At 33.8% G+C, this 25,320-nt stretch overlaps 2 protein-coding genes across 2 annotated transcripts; one reads left to right on the forward strand and one right to left on the reverse strand.

The window, feature by feature from the left end:
• Positions 1-196: 196 nt before the first annotated feature.
• On the forward strand, positions 197-11,193 carry LOC123666708 (zinc finger protein 62-like). The gene is made up of 5 exons (XM_045600773.1): positions 197-456; positions 1,484-1,616; positions 7,875-7,940; positions 8,863-9,006; positions 9,297-11,193. Exons 1-5 carry the CDS (start codon positions 328-330, stop codon positions 10,493-10,495), a joined length of 1,671 nt encoding a protein of 556 aa, XP_045456729.1. The 5' UTR covers positions 197-327; the 3' UTR covers positions 10,496-11,193.
• A 7,682-nt stretch (positions 11,194-18,875) lies between these two features.
• On the reverse strand, positions 18,876-24,095 carry LOC123666709 (zinc finger protein 287-like). Its single transcript, XM_045600774.1, has 5 exons — positions 23,856-24,095; positions 23,493-23,622; positions 22,776-22,853; positions 21,366-21,479; positions 18,876-20,196 (listed from the first exon to the last, which is right to left on the reverse strand). The coding sequence occupies exons 1-5, from the start codon at positions 23,982-23,984 to the stop codon at positions 19,016-19,018; spliced, it is 1,632 nt and encodes a 543-aa protein (XP_045456730.1). The 5' UTR covers positions 23,985-24,095; the 3' UTR covers positions 18,876-19,015.
• Positions 24,096-25,320: the final 1,225 nt, after the last annotated feature.

Raw genomic sequence — 25,320 nt, forward strand, 5'->3', positions numbered from 1 at the left:
TTTATAAATTTAAATACTAAATTTATTAAGGAAATATGTGTTTTGTGTATCTAATATCAATAAAACTAGATAAGTCATTTACTAAAGTATTCGGATAAATTATCTCTCATGAAACAATTATTAATAAAGTGAAAAAAATCTATTTCTTAAATAACTATTACGGGAATACAGGCAACAATCTTATAAGCGTATCAGACAGAAAAAAAACAAGAATTGTCAACTTGAAATGCACTTTTCTGTCAAAAATAGAATGTCAAATCGCCAATAGCTCTATTTTATAGCTAATTTCTGAGATAAATTTCAATAACATAAGTTTTTAAGTAAGCAATGAATTTGAACACAACATGCCGCTGCTGCTTAGCACGGCCACCTGATAAGGACTTGAAGTCGGTTTATACGTGCCTCGGTAAAACAGAAGTTTATGGAGATATGCTGAAAGAATGCTTTGAAATTCACGTAAATATGTTTTGATTACGTGTTTTTCCCTCTTTATTTTGTAGTTTAATTTTCTCTGTATAAATAATTTGCATATTACTTGCCCGCGAGATTCGATAAATAAAAAATCTGTTTAATTAGAGAATTCTAACGTATTTTCATTTGTTTATTTATTTTTTTTCTTATGTCACTAGGTCGGCAAACAAGCGTACGGCTCACCTGATGGTAAGCGATGACCGTAGCTTATAGACACCTGCAACACCAGAAGCATCGCAAGCGCGTTGCCGACCCAATCCCCAATCCCGCCCCCAGGAGCTCTGGTCACCTTACTCACCAACAGGAACACAATACTGCTTGAAAACAGTATTATTTTGCTGTGATTTTCTGTAAGGTCGAGGTACTACCCCAGTCGGGCTGCTCCATATTTTGAGCAGGAAATTCCTGCTGTGCCCTACCTAGGATTACCAGATGGGTAGACTAAAATATCTGGGCAAATTTTCAAAAAGTCGGAATTTTGGGATTAGGGTCGGGACCAACGGGACAAATAAATATTAAGAAATATAAAAAATCACTTTTTATTATAAAAATTTAAATCACAAAAACAATAAACAAAAAAAAAATAACATTTTTTGGCAGATTCTGAGATCATTAATTATCACAATCACTTATTCTAATAAGTATTATAATTATTAGTAATTTGAACTCCTTTTTGATAAATTACTGCCACATGTACTTCGCATTACATTTATTATCGTGATAGTTTTAGATTTTTGTTTTGCTGTTGTTTGTCGGGACATTTAGTATTTTTTCGGGACTCTGGACATTATACGAAATGTCGGGATAATCCCGACGAATCCCGACCATCTGGCAACCCTAGCCCTACCTCAGTTAGCAATTAACTTAAATTTAAATTTAATTTAATTTATAATATTTATTATTAAATTTCCTTAATGAAATAACAAAAAAATTAGCTATCCTTTTTAATTTTTCGGTAATGTTTTTATTAAGAGAAATAGTTATTATATTTACATTTTTTTTGTTTTTACAGCTGTCAATAGAACCTCGTGATTCTGAAAATGGTATATGTGAGATATGCATCGTTCGTCTCCGAGATGCATGTGATTTCAAACATCAAGTTCTACGGTGTCAAAAGGAATTTCAAATTAAGCTTACTACATCTAGTGATATAAAAGGTAGTGCTTCATATTTTTCCAAATTAAGTTCAACTCTATAGCAAAATCACTTAACCTCATAAAAACATGGACAAATGCAGACTTAATTCTCATAGATCACATCATCGTTACAGCTTATATAGTCCACTGCTGGAATATATAGGCCTCCACAAGTTTACGCTAAAAAATAACGTGAACTCATGTGTTTTGCCCATAGTCAGGGCTGGACTTTGTCCCACCGAAGATGCTGCTGCCCGTCTTCGGCCTGTGTATTTCAAAGCCAGCTGTTGGATGGTTATCCCGCCACCGGTCGGCTTTTTTAAGTGCCAAGGTGGTAGTGGAACTGTGTTATCCCTTAGTCGCCTCTTACGACACCCACGGGAAGAGAGGGGGTGGCTATATTCTTTAGTACCGTAGCCACACAGTACATAGATCACATAGCCTCTCATAACTTGGTATGGTATATTAAAGATGTCTGGGTTTAGTGGAGCTCTATTTCATGTAGGACATAACTATAGTGCATTCAATGAGCCGAGATACCAAACGTAAACAAACCAAATGCGAGGTCATTCAACTTTGGGGGATGTGAGGAATAGGGTGTAAAATTCCTCATCCACCGTCGCAAAGGGAGGAGATCTCCTTGGACCAGACGGGTATTGTATCTGGTGGGCTACTACCCCCAACGGTTGTTGTCGGGTTCTTGTATATATAGTCAATCACTCTGATAACTTTGAAAACGCAATGTAGGATACGTCAGTTTTCTCTAGTATTGTATGTAACGCAATAGATATCATTACATCACTCCCCTCCAAGACTGGAGGTCGATAGCAGGTTGAGTTGTCCATAGATCTTGTGATGCTTGCCGAGCCAGTGGAATATTCCAGTGAGTGGGAACCAGATGCCGCGTAGTTCACCTTGAGTCGGAACTGTCTGCGGTGATCCTGCATATACTCCAGTTAGTTGGAATAGTGCAGTGCTGCGTAGTAGCTGGCTGCTCCGTCGAACAGGAGAGAAGTGCGTCTCTGCTTGCTGACCGGCCGAAGTGCAGTGTTTTGTGCCAAAGTCGCTGAGAAGGCTGTGGGTGATGACCAGGAATGCGCGTCCGCTGCATGCTGGTGGTCAGGATACCTGTAGTAGCCTTAGATGCTGGTTGGTTGAAGCCGTAGATACTGAATGCTACTCGCTGCTCGAAAGCTTGAGAAGGTGATAATGACGAAGGTTGCGCTGATGTTCTGAGGTGCTGAGGGTCACCAGTTTGGAGGTGCGTGAGGACAGGCTGTGATCACGTCGGGGTCAACAGTTTGAGAGTTAGGAACAGGGTGTGAAGTCCCTCATCCCTCATTAAAAAGGGAGGAGTTTCCAACCAGACGGGCGTTGTGTCTGGTAGGCTACCACCCCCAACGGTTGTTGTCTGGCTCTTGTATATATACTCAAATCACTCTGATAACTTTGATAGCGCGATGTAGGATACGTCAGTTTTCTCTATTTTGTTTGTCGCCCGATAGATGTCGCTACACAACTATGCAGGGTTTTAACCGACTTTCAAAAAAGGAGGAGGTTCTCAATTCGACTGTATTTTTTTTTTATGTTGTTACATCAGAACTTTTGACCGGGTAGACCGATTTCGACAAATTTTGTTTTAATCGAAAGGTGGTGTGCATAGATTATACACTTATATACTGGTATAGATACGCCACTCAGAAATTAAAATTGATGTATCACGACCTCCCCCACCAACAGATGGCGTGCACATACAATTTTATTTCTATAATAATACTACAGATGGCGCTGTTTATTTCTTTTTTTTTACCAGAATGATTATTATTTAAATAATATACTGTAAGTACTTTTCACACTTTTTCCACTTATTTATTAATACAAACAGTTCGTATTAATAAATTGGTAGAAATAGTGTGAAAAGTATTTTATATTTATCATTAATTTTTATCAAAAAGTAACAAGTATGTACATTAAGAATATTTTCTATTTTTTTTTTTTTTGTGTTAAGTATTAAAAATTCTAATTTACCTAATATTAACAGAAAATCGAGGGTTTAAAAATAAAACACCAGTACCATATAGAATTTATAAAACTGTTGTTTATTTTCATCTTTTATTATAATAATCGGATGCTTGTTTTTTAACATGATCATTCCTATCAAAATTTCAAAATTTTCATTTGTTTAACTTCTCTGTATGAGTTATGATATTCCCATTTGGGAAAGCGATGTAATGGTCCTGAAAAATTTTAATATTCTTAAAATATTGCTTTATACATAAAAGTCATACTAAAGAGACATAATAATGAATTCTAAATGCAATGAAAGGAATAAAAAGAGTTAATTATTACTTCGGTTTTATTAAGGGTGTGATTTAAAGTTTGCAAGTTATTTGTATCATTGTTAGCAAAACAATATTACTGATTAGCTAGTATAATTGGGCAGCAACATATAGTCAGCAAATATTTCTAAATCCGTCTGCAATTTGTATTGTCTCTGAACAGTTATAGTATTTTTTTTTGCGGCTGGATATATGTAAAAGCAGCAATGAGTGACCCATGTGCTGGTAATATAAGCCTTTAAGATAATTATGCCTACGGAAATAGTATGCCAAAAAATACCTAACTGCAAAATTAAATTAGAAAACCAAAAATTCGAAAGAAAGGGATCCCTATTTAGTAATATTGGGATAGTGTCATATATATATAGCTTTATTTTTATAACAGTCCCACCCACTTTTAACGAACACTGCTGTTTTTGAAAAAAAAAATGTAATCTATTTTTATTGCTAACCAAAATTTAAATATGAATGCCAATCAATCTTGCTCCACCAAATAATTATTTTGCAGTATGACTGTTTTTTTTTTTTGCAGATACATAATAAGACAAGCTGCCTGCTTATGTTTAAATTACTAACTATTATTATGATTTTATAAAGAACATTTGCAGCCTGATTTTATTATTACTGAAAAAATCCTTGTATGCTTGCCAAATGATTTATAGGCTGTTTTTCTTGCTAACCAAATTTTAAAATGCCATACAAATTAATTACTTCTTTTATAAAAAAATTTATAAGTCGAATAGAGAAGAAAAGAGTTATCTTGGTATAATACTTAATGTCTTAATACTGCTTTGAAACGTTTCTTTAAATAATTTGAATACTCACCATCAATATCACATTTGAAATAACATTTTAATTCAGCTGATTTCGGCATTTTAAAATACTTAATCAAAATTGCAAAAATTGTAATCCGTGTAATAAAGAGCCAACTTATCAGTCATGCAACCAGTCCGGGGTCCAAGTAACAAGCCAGATGATGTCGTAATACGAAGAAGATCAAAAAGTCCATAAACAAGCCAAAACGTAGGGAATAACACAATAAAATTAAAATCACAACAAACACTGAACAAACACAAAAAAAGAGTGATTCAAAATTCAAATATGGCCGACTAACGCACGATGGGCCTCAATAATATTGCCACGGCAAAAAATATTGGAGATAAATTAAAATATACTTATATTTTATAATATATTTTTTTATACGTATGAATCGTACAGAACATGTTTGATTGATTATTTAAATTAATTATATTTGCAAAAACTTCGACTCTACTGCTGCTACTGCCATCTATTTTTGGCACATTAATATATCACCCCGAACTCACCCTCCTCGTCCAAAAGATGGCGTTAGTTTGTATGAATATTTTTGAATTACGATATTGTATGAGAGTTTCACACCTCTGGTGGTGTGTGCCAATTGGTCCCATTTAATTTTATTTGAGATCTAACAACTACTTTTCGAGTTATATCTAATAATGCGTTTTTACTTGACGCTTTTTTCGTCGACCTACGTTGTATTATACCGCACACCTTTCTATTGGATATACCGATTTTGATAATTCTTTTTTTGTTGAAAAGGGGATATCCTTTGTTTAGTACCATGATAAGGAAACCAGGATCTGATGATGGGATCCCAGAGAAATCGAGAGAAACTCTCGAAAATCCGCAATAACTTTTTACTGGGTGTACCGATTTTCATAATTTTTAATTTAATCGAAAGCTGATGTTTATCATGTAGTTACATATAAATTTTATCGAGATCTAATTACTACTTTTTGAGTAATCTTTGATAACGCGTAGTTGCTTGACTATTTTTTCCTCGATCTACGTTGTATTACTTGTCGATGTAATTGAAGTCGGTTTTTTTTTCGTTTGTAAGCAAACACAATTATGTAACCTTTTTTTACTTCCACAAATTTTTAAATTTTAAAATATAATTATATTTTGATAATTACTTAAATATAATTAATTAAATGTAACTATTTATATAAGATTTGATACTTATTAAATAATAATTATCAAAATATAAAAATCACCCCGAGAGCTTCAGGACACGAAATGAAATAAAAATAAATAATACAAAATCAAAGGGCCGTCCGCAGTCCGAATGTTTTTAAGAGTCATTTCACAAAAATCGGTAACAATCCGCGAAATTGTAATATTTTGACGTCGTTAATCTCAGTGTTGGATGCAATAATGTAATTTATATTCTTGAAATATAATAGAGCAACCTTTGTTGTAGTCCATAGTCAGATCAGAATTTTGATTTATATTATGTGTATAAAATTATTAAGCTTTTCATTAGCCTCCTCCCTGGGTAAACGGTCGCAATATATACTTTGAAGTCCTACTTTTCAATAACCTCTACGTTGAAACCATTTTAAAAAAATATCATAATATGTGGAATATAATTTTGTTGCGCACTATCGCAGATTTTTATTCCATTTGTATCTCTATTAAACGATAAAAAAAATTTAAAGTTACGAATATTTTCCAAATAAGTAAAATTTTAAAAGCGATATTTTTCTTAGAAAACTAAGAAATTTTAACGAACTATCTTCATCAAAGTAAACTTACATCATTAAGGAATACAAAAAAATAATAATTAGAAGATGTAATCATTTTTAATACATTTTATATTAAATAATAAAAAGATAGTATATATTACCACGCATCAAGCCCAGTAAATCAGTCGAGCGCTAGCGCTCTTAGAGGTAAGGTCCACGCCAAATTCTGCGGAACCGTCTCTTTCGCTCACACGCGGCAAGCGCCTGTTGTTATAGCGGATAAACCGCATTTGATACTTTTATAATAAAATATAAATAAAATAAACATATTGCGAAAATGACTGTAAAATAATATAATGATAATTTCTGTAAACAAATGTATAATTTAATTTTCTTTTCTCACATTATCAATACAAATAGGCATTTCAATCTGTTTGTCTTGTTATTTGTTAATTAATATGTTTGTCGGTGTCGATGTCATAAAATGCTATTTTATTCATATCGTAAATATTAGATTCATTCGTAAACTGAAAAAACTAAATCAATTTTAAAAAAAATTGTTTCATAAAATTGATTTTTTATTTTTATTTTAAATTTATTGACTGTTGTTATATAACATACTTGAAATTTTTAACAAATTAATTATGTAAAAAACATTTTATACCATAGTTATAATTTTTATTATACATCAGAAAATGATCAAGATGGTCTTTTGGATGTCACACTAAACTTACTAGCACAAAGATCGCGCGGCTCGTACGACTCGCGCGATGCGACCAAATTTACCTAAACTTGCAGAGCGTAAAATTGTGAAATGGCTCTTAAGGCCAGTTAAAATATTGTTCGACCTGGCAGAGAGACGTGCAGCAAATAACAAAAAAACGAGATAGAAAGAGATAGACTATATTTTGTTTGTTCCGTCGTCGCTACAAAAAAATGATGGACTCTGTTTACGTTTAGTATCTCTTCTCGTTGAACAGACTTTAAATCAATACATATAATAAAAATGTAACGGATCATTCTCTACATTGAAGATATATGAGAAAAAATATTATTGGGACTTTTATCAATGCAAATAGCACCTAAAACAATGATCGTTACAATTTTTGTCTCTTTGTTTGTATGTTTGAGCATGCTAATCTCAGAAACGGCTTATGCGATTTAGATATGATTTTCACTAATACCCAGACTCAGGCAGGAATCGAACCTGCAACCCGCGGACCAGAACGTAGGACCAGTACAAACTGCGCCAGGTAGTCAATTAATGTATAATAATAGTTGTCAGTCTTTTTTAAAAAGAGTAACTACAATTCTTGCTTATTCTTTTCTATAGACTCTACATTCTGAATCTGTGGTAGCTTCACTTTTAATATTAACTTGTAACGTTCATTTATTAAAAATATTTATTTCTGTATTTACAGTTGAAGATATACCTAAAATAAAGGATGAATACTCGGACAATGAAGAAAACGATATATTCTTTTTAGGTAAGTGGAAATATTAGAAATTAAAAAACAAAAATTCTATCCAACTGTTGCTAAAAAATCCTAATATTATAAGTGCGAAAGTTTGTGAGGATGGATCTATTTATGAATGTATGTATGTTTGTTTGTTACTCTTTCACACAAAAAATACGCTTACGCTACGCGCTACGCTTCAGCCTGTAATATCACACTGCTGGGCATATGCCTCTTTCCCCATGTAGGAGAAGGATCAGAACTTAATCTACCACGTTGCTCCGATGCGGGTTGACGAATATATTCCCTATTATGAGTAACGATCGCTATCAGGTGGACATGATAACAACCGAGACCGACGCGACACCTTAACGTGCTCTCCGAGGCACGGTGGGGAGACCCACAAGGACTGCACAAACACCTAGACCACGACATCTGTGTGACATCACAAACATCTGTATAAACATCTATATGTAGACATCTGCAACATCAATCCCCCCAGGAGCTCTGGTCATCTTACTCACCAACAGGAACACAATACTACTTGAAAACAGTATTATTTAGCTGTGATCTTCTGTAAGGTCGAGGTACTACCCTATATTTTGAGCAGGCTGCTCTATATTTTGAGCAGGAAATTCCTGCCGTACCCTACCTCAGTTATGTAAGGATGGGTGAAAACTAGCTGCTCCTACAATACCCACTCAACTAATTGTATAAAAACTTAATAGTCTAGATAAGTGAAAATCCAGAATAAAGAATAGTCTAATTTTGTGTCGACATTCCAACGGGATCCGAAATTGTGCAATATAAATAGAATAGTGCAAAGATAAAAACTCTGTAGGATACTTTGGAAGAGCATCGTAATAGTTCGCGAGACTTTTCTAATTTAGTGATATTTTAATGGGATCTTTAGATTTTATAGATAATTTATTTGAACAGTCTATTGTTCTAGATCTGAAAGATCATTATGAAGATTTGAAAGAAGATGACAAGTTGGCGGAGATACTCAACCTCGACGACGTGTCGGTCGAGAGGAAAGTTGACAAGAAGAAGAACGGTAAGAAGAGGCAGATTATAATCGAGAAACCGACGAAAGGTAAGTAATATATCTTTCAAAAGTACTATTGAAAATTCAGTCTTAGTAACATGATGGTGATCTTTGCTCAGAAGTTGAACAGTCAAAGACAAAATATCTGTTTAGTTTTTTTCTTAGAGCACATTTGTTATTAAATGATTTAATAGGAACATTTTGTCTTGGATTAAGTCGATAATAATAAATGAGTGAAATGAAAAAAAGGTGATCTACACTAGAAACTAGATACACTTTCTATCAATTATAATAATATATAAACCATCTATTATGATGCTAATAAATTTTATTCACAGATCGCAAATCGAAGAACCTAAAATCATCAATCAAGCTCTCACTCCGAACTCTGTCCCAAATCGAGAGACTGAACAAATCACCATCGATCAGATTCATCAGCGAAAACAAAAAGCACAGCATAAACACGGAAAAAATACTCAAATACTCTAACTGTACGCCGTTCTTTAATAAAACGATAGCGGGCATAGTCTGCGCGTATTGCAAGGAGACTTACCAAACTTTAGAGGAATTGAGGCTTCACACCCAAGATATACACAAGCGAGATGATCTATCATACACAAAGCGATTGGACAAAAGCAATTTATCTCTCAAAATGGACATAACAGATCTGAAATGCAATATTTGTGAAAAGAACTTCGATGTAATATCAAATTTGAAGACGCATCTAATAAAGGAACACGATATCAAATTTTTTCCCGACGTCAATGACTATATCATGGAATTCAAGTTGACAGACGCTGAATTACTAAATTGTGCGCTGTGCCATTCGACGTTTGAGACCTTCAAAATGTTATTACAACACATGAATGGTCATTACCGTAACTATATCTGCGATGTGTGCGACATGGGCTTCATAAACAAGCATAGGCTGAAGAATCATCAACGCATACACGATATCGGTACGTTCAAATGCGAATTTTGCGAGAAAATCTTCTCCACACGAGTGAAAAAGATGTGCCATGAAAAGTATACACACAATAGTGCGTCCAGATACACAACGAATTGTCCGCATTGCGATCAGTCCTTCAACAGTTACTATCAGAGGAACAGGCACATGTTTAAAGAACACAACGTTGCGGCCGCAACTTATAAGTGCAATATTTGCGACAAGTCCTTCATTTTAAAGTCTAAGTTGACGTCCCATATTAAGAAAGTACATTTGATGGAGCGGAATCATATCTGCAGTGAGTGCGGTCAAGGATTCTTCATCAAGCAGTCTTTAGATGAGCATATGGTGAAGCATAATGGAGAAAGAGTGTTCAGTTGTACGGTGTGTCATAAGGCATATGCTAGAAAGAAGACTCTAAGAGAGCATATGCGGATCCATAATAACGATAGGCGGTTTAAGTGCGGTGTGTGTAGTGTAGCGTTTGTACAGAAGTGTAGCCTGAAGAGCCATATGTTGACTAATCATGGGATTAGTCTCTCTGAGTTTGAAAATAAAAGAAGTAATATATATTGTCAAACAATTTTGTAGACGAATTGTACGTGCCGGTATAAAAATCAATACAATAGAATTTGTGTAAAAAACTTTAAGTGATTTCTTAACTCTCGGACTTGTAATTTGTGGTAAATAAAATCGAAAAGTGTCATAAAACTTTGAAATGATTGAACAGTTTCTAAGACTGCTTAGTGACAGTTACAATCGCAGCGTTCTACTCACATCCTTTGAGATAAAATATGAATATCAATAACAATGGATAACAAAAACAGTGATTCTACTAACAAAAGACGTAAACAAATATCAAAGCAGCAAACTTTTGATTTACAACCTTCGTTGGATAATCAATCTGAAATGCGTATATTAGAAGCCATCAGAAACGAGTTACCGACGACTATTAAAAGTTATATCTGTGAAGAATCAAAACTCAAAATCTCTGAAGATTTTTCTACAAATAAATAAATAAATGTGATTAGTGCGTAGAATTTCGGTTGTGTTGATTTTGGGATATTGTTAGTTATTGAAGTCAAAATGGCAAGAGGTGTTAGGCATTTTACTTAAGTGTACATTTTATTTTTTGTTAAGTTCGTTAGCAACTAAAGCGTTGCAGCAAAATGTGACGATTTTTATTTATCGCAAAATAGGAGGTAATTTACGCCACTTATAAACTTGTATCCTGAAATGTTCTAAAACTACCAGGAATTTTGTTTTGTCAATCGAAAAGTACATTAAGATTAACATATTTTATTTAATTCAACTATTGGAGCAATATTAGATCGTTAAAGTTTTTATTTTACCTTTATTGAGCTGGTAAGGTTATCGGCGCAGATGTTGAGCGTTGACCTTCACCCAACGCAGCAACCAATTGTGTTTTTTTTAATGACAGATGTGATAAGTCATAAAGGCGAGGTATTCATACTCTCGTACAATGATTGATCAGTCATATTTCGGACCACACCTGTCACTAGTGCGTCTTTCGTGATTGGTTACTTTCCCTCGATCCAGGGGCGCACATTTGATAATAATCAGTGCGTCTATTAAAAAATAATTTTATAACTAATTTAATTAATTTACATACTCGGACATTTATTTTTGTTGTCGTGACCCCATGTCTGTTGTTTGTGACCCCAGCATGATTCGAAAACTGATTTCCACATTGTCGCAGATAATATCCGTGCCGATAGCTATACTATCAAAATTATGTATGAGGGAAGGAAGGGCATCTCGGGGAACTTAACGTTTGAAGGGCATTAAAACGCTGAATTTAAATTATTTCGAATATTTTTTATTTAGAATAATTCATACAGATGGGGTAATGCCCACCCCATCTTGTCTTTTCATGCTTTTTTGAATAAAATAGCGTACCTTATAAAAATTTCGAAAAGGAACTCTCTTCCTCTTTCAATAAAACTCCTTTCTTCAAGCAACGCCTTAAAAAGCATTATATGTCGCTCATTAAGTCATAACTGTCGCGATTTGTAGTTTACTTCATGTGTACATATATGTATATATTTTTATATGTGTATGTATATATCTGTATATGTATATATGTGTGTATATGTATATTATATACTAAAATATTTACTTATTTATGTTTTTTTTTCTTTAATAATTATTTGTCTATCATATCTTAGTTTTTATCTATTTATTATTGATTTTTCCTCCTTAATTTGTGCACACTTCTAACCGCTGCTACTGTATCGTGTCCAGTACCCAAAGGTTATCTGGAAGAAATCGCTATTTAGCGATAAGATCGCCTTTGTACATCTTGTATTGTATCTTTCTTTATATGTGTCTGTATTTCGGTGTACATTATGAATAAATAAATAAATAAAAATAAAATAAAAACAAATCAAAATATTGAAACAAACGTATTCTTACGCGTCAGTATATTGATAAACAAAAAGAACTTTCAGAGAGTTCTTGATAGTTTATATTGAGTTGAAAAACACATATTATGCACAACGAGAAAATAATAAGCACTTTGACAAAAACAAAGTTTTTGGCGCTAGGTTACAAACTCATAAACACACAAACAGGTAACTGTGCTGACAGAAACAATACAACGTCGCGTTCTGTATAACCAAGCTATTTTACTCTTTGGTCGCGTCATTACAAGCCAGATCTGCTGTGATTGAACATTCGTTCGACACGTGAGACCCTCTGCCCCGTCATGCCCTCCTTCCATATACCTTCTCGAAGTTGTTAGGATTGAGTTGTTGAATATATTTATTATTTTAAAAAAAGTAAGAACACATTAAAAAAATTTATTATACATAATATTTATTTGTTTTAATGGTACTAATTGTATCACATATTAAACTAAATTATTTAGAAACAACTTTCTTTGATTTTGAATTGCTGTCAAATAGAACTTTGGTAAGTACTTAACTTAAACGAAAACTGCATTCATTATTTTGAATTTAATAATGGATTTCAATAGTACGTGGACGATTTCGCCTATGCTGCGTAGAATGGAGAAGGCAGGCAAGTGATTAATTACTGTAGTAAACAAAAATGTTGACGACACATTGGCGCAACGGTCACAGCACTGGTTTGTGGCTGTTGCGCTGGCGGTTGCGGGTTCGATTATGATGATATTATGCATGACAAACATTTGTATGGGTCATACAGATGTTTGCCGTGGTCTGGGTGTTTGTGCAGCCCTTGTGGGTCTCCCCACCGTGCCTCGGAGAGCAGTTAAGTCGTCGCGTCGGTCCCGGTTGTTATCATACCCCTTCCCCCCACTATGCCCGTTTATGGATGGCCCCGAAATGCAATTGCCTTATATTTTGCTATTGTTATACTACTAGCTTCTGTCCGCAACTTTGTCTACGTAGAATAATAAGTTAATGCAGTATTTTTTTATACTTATTTTGAAAATACCAAAACTTTTTTCTTATCAATTGCCTCAATCAAAATTTAATAGTTTTATCTTTAATAATGACGAATATCCATACAAATTTTCATCCCGGATTTTATGTCATAGTAATAATAGGATAAAGGATTTGTGTACAGCCGCTCAGATGTAGAGGTGCGTGTAGGCGCCTAAAACAACGGTCTACGGGTTAGATTACTGCTCGGGATTGGTATTTGTGTTAATACGAATATTTGTTTCCGGTTTGGATATCTGCCCTAATGAGTCTACCACCGTGTCTCGCAGAGCACATAAAGCCGTCGGTCCCGGTTGTTATCATGTACACCTGATAGCGATCGTTACTCATAGTAGGGAATATATCCGCCAACCCGTATTGGAGCAGCGTGGTTGATTAAGCTCATATCCTTCTCCTATATAGAGAAAGCGCCAAAAATGCCCAGCTGTGGGATGTTACAAGCTGAATCGTTAAGGATTAGCGTGTCTGGACAATCACTGTCGGAATAAGAAATAATAATAATAATGCACTTTATTGTACACCAAAAACAATATAATACATAGCAAAGAATGAAAAATATTAACAATATATTCATTAGGTAAAAAGGGCGGCCTTATCGCTAAAAAGCGATCTCTTCCAGGCAACCTTACAACAAATTTATAATGAATATTCAAATAATTAAACACAACATACATAAATACATACATACTGACATTTATACATACATACCCACATACATAGCAACAACAAGAAACAACAATAGCTATTAATTGAGTATGATTTTTAGTTTATCTTCTTTATAATACGACAAAAATACTAGACACCGCTGGGTTTTAGAAATCAAATCGATATCTGAAATTAAAAACTTTACAGCAACCATTAGGGTTAATTTCGTTGTAATTATTCAGCGTCTAAATGGTATGCATTAAATATACGTGGATTAATTCAATGCCTCTCTTTATCCACTTAGAAACTTATTAATCACTCCATAGAATATCTGCATTTCTTCTATTTTGTATTGCATCGTCACCTTTCACTGTGTACAGAAAAATACCTACCTAACATTAAAAATAATTTAACCATTAAAAATAATAAAATTTCGATTTTTAATAAATATTTTATTTCCTATAAGCACATTTTTGCTTTTACAAAGAATATTAAAGCAATAAAAAAAAAAAAATTGTTAACCTATAATAATATTGCAAGATTATCGGGGTTGCCACTTATTGCACTAAACGTTTTATTTACAAATAATAATAATAATAATAATAAATAATAAATATCTACACAATACACACACGGTCGTCTGTTCCTAAAGTAAGCAACTTAATGCTTGTGTTATAGGTAACAGCCGACTGGTATATAGCTACATATTTGTTTTTTCGATAAACATACTTATAAATAATACATATATAAATATATAGATAAATATTTATATTACACCCAGACTCGGGGTGGGAATCGAACCCACAACCCTCGGAGCAGAAAGCAGGGTCACTACAAACTGCGCCAACGGGCTAGTCAAATACATTTATACTTTATTATGTATTAAAAATAACATAATATTCTATTTTAAAATCTAATTTTCTAATTTATTTACATAAATATCAGTGAATTAAAACAAAATTTGACTCAAGATTTCAGTATTTTTTTTCTGACTGTTTAAAAAATGGCGCCAACAATTAATAACCTGACAGTTTCTTAAATAAATTCGTAAAAATGAACAAAGAAACTATTTAATTCTATATATTTATATGTAAAACTTGAAATCTATAATAATATTATAAAACCGAAGCGTGCTTGTTTTGAACTCAGGAACTACTGGTCCAAATAAAAAAAATTGTATTGATCAGTCCATTTACCGAGGCAGGCATATACACTATACAGGGTGGGGATGACAATACGACAATAACTTTGACATCGTATAAGTAATGATATTCCAAGCCCACATACAAAAAATCAATAAAATACATCCAGTATTTTAGTCAAAAAATATGATTTTTCATTTTTTACAATTACTACGTGTTGTATAACATTAATAAACGGTCACCCGCAGGTTAACGACCCTTTGAGCGCGATCGGTACAAACATAATATTACGCGTACGCGTAATTTAAAAACGTGCAAAATTGTTATCTATTTTGGTAGGTCAGTGTTGTGTTAAGACATATTAAAAACATTTGTTAAATAGTTTTAATATTCAGTATGATTCTAATAATTTTCTTTTTAAAATTTTTGTTATTAAAAAATTTATTGTTTCTTTTAATGCTTAAATTTTAAATTCTGAAAATCTAAATTCTGAATCTAACATAGTTTTTGCAAGTAGGTAATATCACGGGGAGCACACATGGCATATCAACAATATTTAATAAATTTAAGTATTTCATTGACTATATTTATTTCAAGATCAAAATATTCGCGAAACTTTTGCTCGAGCAGTTCAACAAATGCGATAAAGACAACAAATAACAATAACAACAATTATTAATAATAAAATACCACGTTATTACATTAAAATATTAAATCTTGCAACAGCTGAAAAAAACAATCAACGTGGCACGTGTGTTGCAATGACCCTGAGAACGTCTAACGGTGTAAAGGACAACTGGCTGTGCCAGGGCTGCTAGAAAAATTTGTCACACTCATACAAAATTTTCTGTGGTCATATTTTTTAACAAAAGAATTTGTTGGCTTAAAATTCGTATCATTTTCGTTTCTTCTTATTAATTGCTAGGCTAATAATGTGCCCTTAAGGGTATCATTGGATAAACTGTTTCTAAGTTTTGTTCTGATTAAATTAACTTCGCTGAATTCTCGTTCACATTACAGATTGCACTGTAATGGGGAAAACATAACAAATTTAAAGCAAATTGAGCCAGTGTTTTATAATTTTCAAATTGTTTTTTATTTCAAAATGTATTTTTTTTTCAAGTCGCAATTATTACCACAAGATAAATTATAAGTTTCATTAGAAAGCAAACAAATACAGCCTTTATATGATTTTTCAAAGAGTCCTCATTCATATAAAAGTGGTAGGTTCATTCAAGTAAGGGAAATTAACGAAATTCAAGCTTGCCGGTGAATGATGTTTCTTTAATTATGAAATGCTTCCAGGTAATAGGAATATAAAAATCGTACATTTTGCGTATGATTTTAGTCTAGCGATCGTACATGAGTAAAAATTAAAAAATAAAAAATAGTATCGATTAAAATCGTACATCTGTCAGCCCTGGTGCGTAGGCTAGCGTAAACAAAACATGTTATAACCTGTTTTTAGTTTTTCCCTGAGTTGCCGCGTACGCGACAAGCGGCCAGTGGTCTCTGTGCCGTATTTAGGTACTCATGTTTCTTGATGTCATACGCGTTGATTTGTCAATTTTCTACATATGCGCACGAGTTTTGTCGTTTTAATTAATTATTGGATTATCTCGAAAGACTTGGAGTGATTGTGCGATATTTTAACGCTTTATTTTTATAGTGACAAGAACATTAACGTAGAATAAATGCCTAGTTTAATAGTTATAAGGTGAATTGTGCGAAATTAGGCGCTAGTGTTAATAGTAAGAATAGTTTTTATTTTATTTAAAATGCCACGTTATAATTACACAGCTTCGGAGTACATGATTTTTGTTTACGGAGAATGCCACGGCAAGGCTAATTTAGCAATACAGAAGTACCGGGAGAGATATGGGAACACCCGTATTTGTCCAACCGATGGCCGCACTATTTCAAATGCTTTTCAGAGGATACGGGAAGATCAATGCTTAATCCCGCATTTTCTGTGAAGTTTTGTAACAAACGACTTGTACTCAACAGACGTAAATACAGTTGATGAGTTAAAAAATAGAATTATTAGACCTTTTAATAAATTAAAAAATATGGCCACTAATGGCGACATCATGTCAAAATTAATGAATTAAATTATAAGAAGATAATTATTTTAGATAGAATTCAAAAATTTAGTAACCTACTATGACCGACCAAACAAACCAACGTACTAGTTCGTAGTAGTTCGTTGTGTCACCGCGCGCCATGACAGGTCAGTGAACCTATAGTCACACATGTTGTAGTATAATTTTATTATATTTTTCTTATTTAGTTTGTTTGAAAAAATTATTTTTTTGATTTTGACGTTAGAACTTTTTTGATGGTTTTGAAATACTCCTATAAACTAGTATTACCTGTGTTATCAATTTTTGTCGTATTGTCATCCCCACTCTGTATAATGTTTTAGTAAGATTAAACGTCAAATTAACGCAGATGAAACCGCGGAGCACGGCTAGTTTATTTTATTTTATACTAGCTTTGCCCGCGACCTCGTCTGCGTGGAAATTGGAGGAACGACCTAGGGACCTTCAAAAGAAGAGCATATTCCTTTTTGAAAGGCCGGCAACGCGCCTGCTAATACTCTGATGTAGCGGGTGTCTATGGATGTTGTTTTTCACTTACCATCAGGTGAGACATCATATCATCCTCGATGTAATCTCAAGCTAGTCCGCCATTTTTAACTACTTTATAATTTGATCAGGTTATAGATTATTTAGGGATACTAGCTAGGCTACTGATAAATTACCCTAAAATTGGGGTATTTTTGTATTCAATTTTAAATTTCATATACTAATGAAACTGTTGTTACAGATTTCCAAAGGACTCTGCAATTCGCCAATTACGAATTCGTGCCACTGGGCGACAAAACTGGCAACCAACCAAACATACTCGGATATGCTGTAGGCATTTTAAACAAAGTTGTTAAATCAATAAGTTAAAAATATTTTAATGTTCGTATTCATTATGCAACAAAATCTTATACAAACAAAATTGACAACATAAGAAATATGTACCCAAATTAATTACATTCAAAGGACAATAAAAACTTAAATTTGGAGTTACTTGTTTCATTTTTTTTTCATGAAATCATAGAGGTTCCGTTCAACTCCCAAGTTCGACTAAGAGTTGAACAGAACAGTTTTCAGGCCACATCGTACAAAATATTACTGTCGTATTTCATGCGAACATCAAAACTCAAAAGCAGAATAAAATAAAATAATTAAAAAATTGAAAAACCCACCTGCATTAAAACTGAAGAGAAAAACAAGGCCGATTTTAATAGTCGGGAACGATTATTACTGTTAGAAAGAATATAGATTGATTTTAAATATGGGTCCTGACCTGTCCGGAGTGTTAAAATCAAACTTTTTTTTTTTCAGTATTTACGCAGGCGGGTTTTTATATATTTTTTTTATTTAAACTTTTGAGGGCGCGCTAAGAGCGTTTGCACAATGTAAGTGAATAATCGCATTGTCGTGGTAGTTATTATTACTTACTTATTATAATAATATTATTGTTATTATTACTGCCTTATTATTATTTATATATTCATGAAAAATGCAGGGTAAGTTTGGTTAAGGCTGGCAACCCTTGTATCTTATGTACTTTATGTCTGTCCCTTTCGGGTGTACGCGCATAGCAAATCCAGAGTATACTTGATCAATGACTTATAGTAATTGTTAAAATATCTGAATCTCGAAATGATCAACAACAAAAATGATTAATATCTCGTTTTACATATAAATACAATGTTAGTACCCAAGAATGTCTAAACACTTCAATTTTGATACAACTAAAGTAAAAAAAAAATAGGCGACTTAATTTATGTCTAATCTACAACAATATGACAAAGAAGACTATGATATCGGAATATCGCTGGCCGCCATACTGATACCATGGTGAGACAGTAAATGACTTTTCAGGCTGCACTTTTGCACAAACGCCGTACTACAAACATCGCATTTAAATCTCCTATCATTATTATGTATCCTCATATGTTCTCTCAGTGTATATTTCCTTGCGTATGACTTGTGGCACACCTCACAAGCATATTTTCTCTCCCCAGTGTGTTTTATCATATGAGCGTTCAACGCTTTCTTGCTAAAGAATCGGTAGCCACACTCGGTACACTGACAGTTACGTTCCATCAGATGATTCTTCTTTATATGACACATAAGTAAGGATTTCAGTATGTAGCCCTTATTGCACACATTACACTTATATTGAGCCTCGGAATTGTGGACTTTGACCAAATGCTGGTTCCGTTGATAGTAACTACGGAACGGTACATCACAGAAGGGGCAGTTACTAATGCTACGGGCTCCTAAATGCTTGGTTTTTTCATGGTACTGCTTTTTCGTTCTACTGGAGAATATTTTTTCACATAAATCACATTTGAAACTGCCTTCTTGATGAGTCGTTTGATGAGCGTTAAGAGATCTTTTAGTAGCAAAGGACGTATCACACTTTGTACAACTGTAGTTACAGTAATGTTTATTCATATGCTGTTTTAGCATCTTAAACGTCTCATAAGTGGACGGACACATTGCACAGTCAAACACATCTCCTTTTTTAAGCTTAAATTGCATTATATGATCTTTGATGTCATCATAGAAGGTTTTATTGTGAATTTTGACGAGGTGATCCTTCAATTTGGTAAGATTATCCATTTTCTCAGAGCATAATAAGCAACATAAGTCCGTGACATCCAATTTCACGTTGTACTCTGTCATATCAAACGATGATTTAAACTCTAACCTTTCCTTTTCATGATCATTCTCGGTATGGACTCGTAGGTCCAAAGGATCTGGAAATGTTGCATCGCAGTATCCACATATGAAGCCTAGTAAAGATTTATTCTTGAACGGCATAACATTGGAATACTTTAAGATGGTGAGAAGATTTTCTCTATGCTTTCTCTTGTCATGCGCGGTCCGTGTCGTCCAAGAGAGATTGATTTTTAAATCGTTTTTTATTGTTATCTTTCTATTTTTAACTATTTTTATATCTTTTGTATTCATCTGTTTCATATCTGTATCTGAAAAGTTAATTTAATTAATTGCTACTCTTTTTTTTTGTCGTACCAACTCAGAAACCTTTGTGGGCTCATGTATAGTTTACGATTTTATAAAGGACATACAGACAAACATTCATTTTTATATATAGATATGAGATATTTAAATAAGACAGCGGGAAGCCGTTGGATTCAGAGGGCGCAGGACGGACGGAGTGACGGACTTTAAAGGAAACCGAACAGAAGTGGACTTCTAAAGACTGATGGATGGATATCTAAACATTATTATATTTTTAAATGTATAATGTAGGTAATAAAATTCCATTGAGAGCACAGCAGGAATTATTTTGCTCAAAATCTCGACAGGACTGACTGGGGAAGTACCTCTGTCTTGTAAAAGAGCACAGGTAAATAATACTGATTTTAAGTAGCATTGTGTTCCCGTTGTGAGTAAGGTGGCCAAAGCTTCTGGGGAGGATAAGGGATAGGGTTGTACAGGCAGCGAGAAAAGTAGAAGGAATTCCGGGGCAGGGTCAGCGGTAGAGTCAGTAAGGCATTTACAATGCTTCTGGTTTTACAGCCGTCCATAAGGTAGTGCTTTTCACTAGGTCGGCAAACAAGCGTACGGCTCACCTGATGGTAAGCGATTACCGTAGCTTATAGACACCTGCAACACCAGAAGCATCGCAAGCGCGTTGCCGACCCAATCCCCAATCCCCCCAGGAGCTCTAGTCACCTTACTCACCAACAGGAACACAATCCTGCTTGAAAACAGTATTATTTTGCTGTGATCTTCTGTAAGGTCGAGGTACTACCCCAGTCGGGCTGCTCCATATTTTGAGCAGGAAATTCCTGCTGTGCCTCAGTTACAGCAATTGGAAAATTTACTTGTGCTCACTTCGATTCTAGCACGCGGCTAAAACTTGTATATGTCATAAAAAAGTTTGGCGTGGTCTGGGCGTTTGTGCTTACGTGTTTTTTTACATATCTGGAACCTAACACAGGATGCATATCCATTTGAGGGGCATCGAGTATGAGGCATTTATCTATTTATTATACCATGGAATTCATTTACTAGATTTTTTTTTAGAATGTTCTTAGGGAACAGAACACATTAATAAAAGTTGCGCAGAAAATTTAGCTAATTATTAAATAATACCAGACTCAAATAGATTTTTTTTTGCAAAACTTACCATAAGCTGATAATTTATTGACAAGAGATTTCATCTCTTTATTGTTTTTCGACAAACTTTTGGTGATGGTTTTCTTCTTTGTCACCGGTTGTGGTGGCGGTGATTCTTCTTTAACTGAAATTAATGAAAACATTTTAATTTTACACAATTACAATTGGTTACATTGTTAATTTTATAGAAATAACCTAAGCACGTCTTCTGACAAAATATATTTGGCCAATCGTTGATCACTATAACTTTTTAACGACATCTATCGTGCGACTACGAACTACGTAACTAAAAGAAAAAACTGACGTATCCTACATCGCGCTATCAAAGTTTTCAACGTGATTGAGCATATATACAAGAACCGACAACAACCGTCGGGGCGTTAGCCCACCAGACTCAACTTCCGTCTGGTTGGAGGATCCTCCCTTTTCTTCACACTTCCCAAAAAGTCATTTAAGTTCCCAATTAAGGTAAAGCAGGATACGACTTGCTCAAACTCCACCTTACTCACCACACGAACACAATAAGGTAAATAATTCATTAATTACGTAAAGATGGATTTGCCAATTTTTGACCCTCTCCTGCCCCCATGTAAGGGTACATAAGATTTTTCAAACCCCAACCCCATATTCTTGAATTCCATTCAGTTTTTCAAAATAATATGTTAGAAAAGGATCAATTAAACTAAAACTTGAAGTTTAACATAAAACAAAGATATAAATGTATAGATTTTATTGCTGTTAACTCCAGATTACCATATATATATATTTGTATTATTAGATAAATATCTAGTCTTCTGGAGTACAATAAATCAGTAGTTAAAAGTGGCAAATGAAACATGATCCCTATCAAACCATTTGCCCTGCGAATTCTAATATAAAATATTGACTTGCAAAATATTACGTTAGAATCAGTTTGACCCCCCCCCTTGGGACTGAATTAAAACTGCAATTAATGAATAGCCCCATACTACTTTTAGTCGTTACAATAATAATCGTTATACACTGAAAGGTACCCAGTAGGATTAACTCTTCTGTTAGGGATCTGAAAACACGTACAAAACACAAGCACAAACGCCCAGACCACGCCATATGTCCAATACAAGCCCGGATTGAACCCACAAACAACACTGCAACTGCCATAAGCCACTGTTGTGACTGCACTAATACACCACAGCGTGATTGTTTGAAGTTGTAACTCCTCTCTGTGCCTTATGAAACGTCATATACTATGTTTTTGATCAGCAATGTTTCAGTAATGTTTCTGGTGATGCCATCGTCCATAGGCTTCAGTCAGCTTACCTTTAGGTAAACCATATGATTGTTTGCAATCTTTGTCAAATAGCAAAGTTACTCTCTGCATATATTTTATGTGGGACGTATGCTAGCTGTTAAGTAGGCGTATAAAATGTACTTTACTTACTAGTCTCATCCAAAAAGTAGTTATCAGAGTCTTCACTATCAGGATCTAACTCCTGCTTCACGTGAATGGGATTTTTAACTGGAAAAATTAACATCTCATAAAAATATATAGACTAGCTGGCGTGACGTACTTCGTACTGCCATATTTTTTAATTTTGCAAATAAAAATATCGCAGTCATTAATCGAAATAAAATATATTAAGCCTGTATTTTAAGCTGTAGAAAATCTGTGCAAAATGTGTCATTAAAAACGGTCCAATAGTTTCGGAAATCAGTCCGGACAAACATCATGACATTTTATATACATATTATCAGAAAGTTTGCATTAAAGAATGTTTTACTTATAGTTTGCTCGCAAACGATGTAGATAGTCAAAAAAAGGTTCAATTAAATACAGGTTAATTAACTCAAATAGTAACTTTTGATGCGATCACACGGCAAGCAAAAGCAAGTACAATTATAACACATTTCATAAAGGGTGTCTTGCTAAAACTAGGATTTATAGCTAATTTTATTACTGTATAAAAACTGCTTCTTGTAACATTTACAAATGGATCTTAAAGTATAACAAAATCCTGTACAAGAACTTCTTTATGTTTTGCCACATTTTTGTTAGTGTACTCATTACACATTTTGCCAAATTTTTTTTGTAACAGCTATTCAACAACTTTTAGTATGAATATATATGTATTATAATTCTGATAATAAAATTTTATACTTTCTGCTGCTGCTATCCTTTTAAGAAACTCAGTCTCTGACCGGAGCACTTGCCGCTTAAAATTTAAGGAGTCACGAAGATTCTTCACACATAGGTCACATATTGCACTGCCCTCTAGTTTAGTACTCAACTGAAACCAAGTTAAACAGATTATTTTTTTAATAATATTATTTATTTCCAACAAAAGTTATTGTAGTTAGTTGTCAGTACATTTTTTACTTATTATTTTATTTTTTACTTATTATATTATTGTACATAATTACCTTACTTACGACTGAATAAAAGTAGTTATTAGATAGGTGTTTGAAATAATCTTTTTATTAAAAATAATTAAAAATTAATGTTTATTAAAACAATACATACAACTATATTGAAACATTCTTGTAACATATCAGAATACATCTCTTTATCTCCCAACCAAGGATAGCTTATGGTTAAACTTCTACTTGCACTTTCAGATAGACAGCAGCGGCAAACTTTATGTAATTCCATTTTGTTTATTTTATTATTTTGAATACGAAAGTAAATATTTTTATTGAAGACATTTGCGACAAATTCGCGAAATTCGCGATACAGTGTAGGGCTGTAGGTATGGCGATTAGCGATCTGAATCGATTAATCGAAAAATCGATTTTTCAGCCCAAATAAATCGATTTTTGAAATCAATATATTGTACTGAATCGATTCAGTGAATTGATACGTCACCCGTAAAAATCGACATTCGATTTTTTCTGTTTTCATAAAAACCATAAAATTACTTACAATTAGCTGAATGTACTCGTAATATTACGATGTTGCCGGTTAAAGGGTTAATTACTCAAAAACTCGCGAAATAGTATAGCTTGTATCCACTTTCTCAGTTCATTCACTATCTAGTCTTCATATTTTCTATTTCTATTTGCTATCACTCACTCATCTCTTTCTCTACACACCCTCATCTTTTATGACAATGTTCCCCTTAAAAAAAAAAAAACAAATACCAAACAAAAATTTATTTTGTCACGGTTCCCCTGGTCTATTATGGACGTAATAAAACCAGGGTATCATGAATTTAAAAAAAAAATTATTATATTATTCAACCCAGTGAGGTAGATAAAAAAAATATGTATATGGGCGGGGTCGAGCACTCAATTCACACAAGCTCTAATGCAGTCCGGCTCAGGTACTCTCCTGTCTCGCCGTGCAGGTGGTGATCCCGGGAGTCGCGTGGCAAGATTCCGCTATCGACTGGAGGCGGCAGGAACGGGTAATTCAAAACCCGCTGGAGAGCACTCTCGTCGTTGGGGTGAAAGGGTTGGATGTAAATGTCCAAATTGGTGACCCAAACGTCGAAACCCTGGAACGCGCCATCAAAATATAAAAATAAGCGTTCCAGCACTATTTGCAAACATCCACGGCACTGCGTTATAAAAAGAAAGCATCTAAATTGTAGCAGTAGTGCCGTGGAATCATAAAGCCAAAAGCGGAGAGTAATATTTTTAAAAAGAAGGTTAACTGATAATGAAATTAACAATTTTTAAAAAAATATTAAATATGAGGGTAGAATTAGAAAGATGATGAAATCTAAGAAAATAATTTAAATGAGATTTATGCTACTGAATACAAATATTAGATTTTACATTAGGCATGATTACTTGCATTAAAACTACATAAATTGCCAGCGATATAAAAATACCACTTACCCAGTTTGGGGGCGATAAACACTGACACTAATTATATTTCAATATAATCGAGACAACGCTAAGCAAGGATCACACTAATTTTAGAGATTACGGTTACGATGCTTAAATATACAATTATTCGACACCGTATTAGAGACCGTAATAAA

The sequence above is a fragment of the Melitaea cinxia genome, chromosome 27 (assembly GCF_905220565.1).
Source record: "Melitaea cinxia chromosome 27, ilMelCinx1.1, whole genome shotgun sequence".
In the NCBI taxonomy this organism is placed as follows: Eukaryota; Metazoa; Arthropoda; class Insecta; order Lepidoptera; family Nymphalidae; genus Melitaea; species Melitaea cinxia.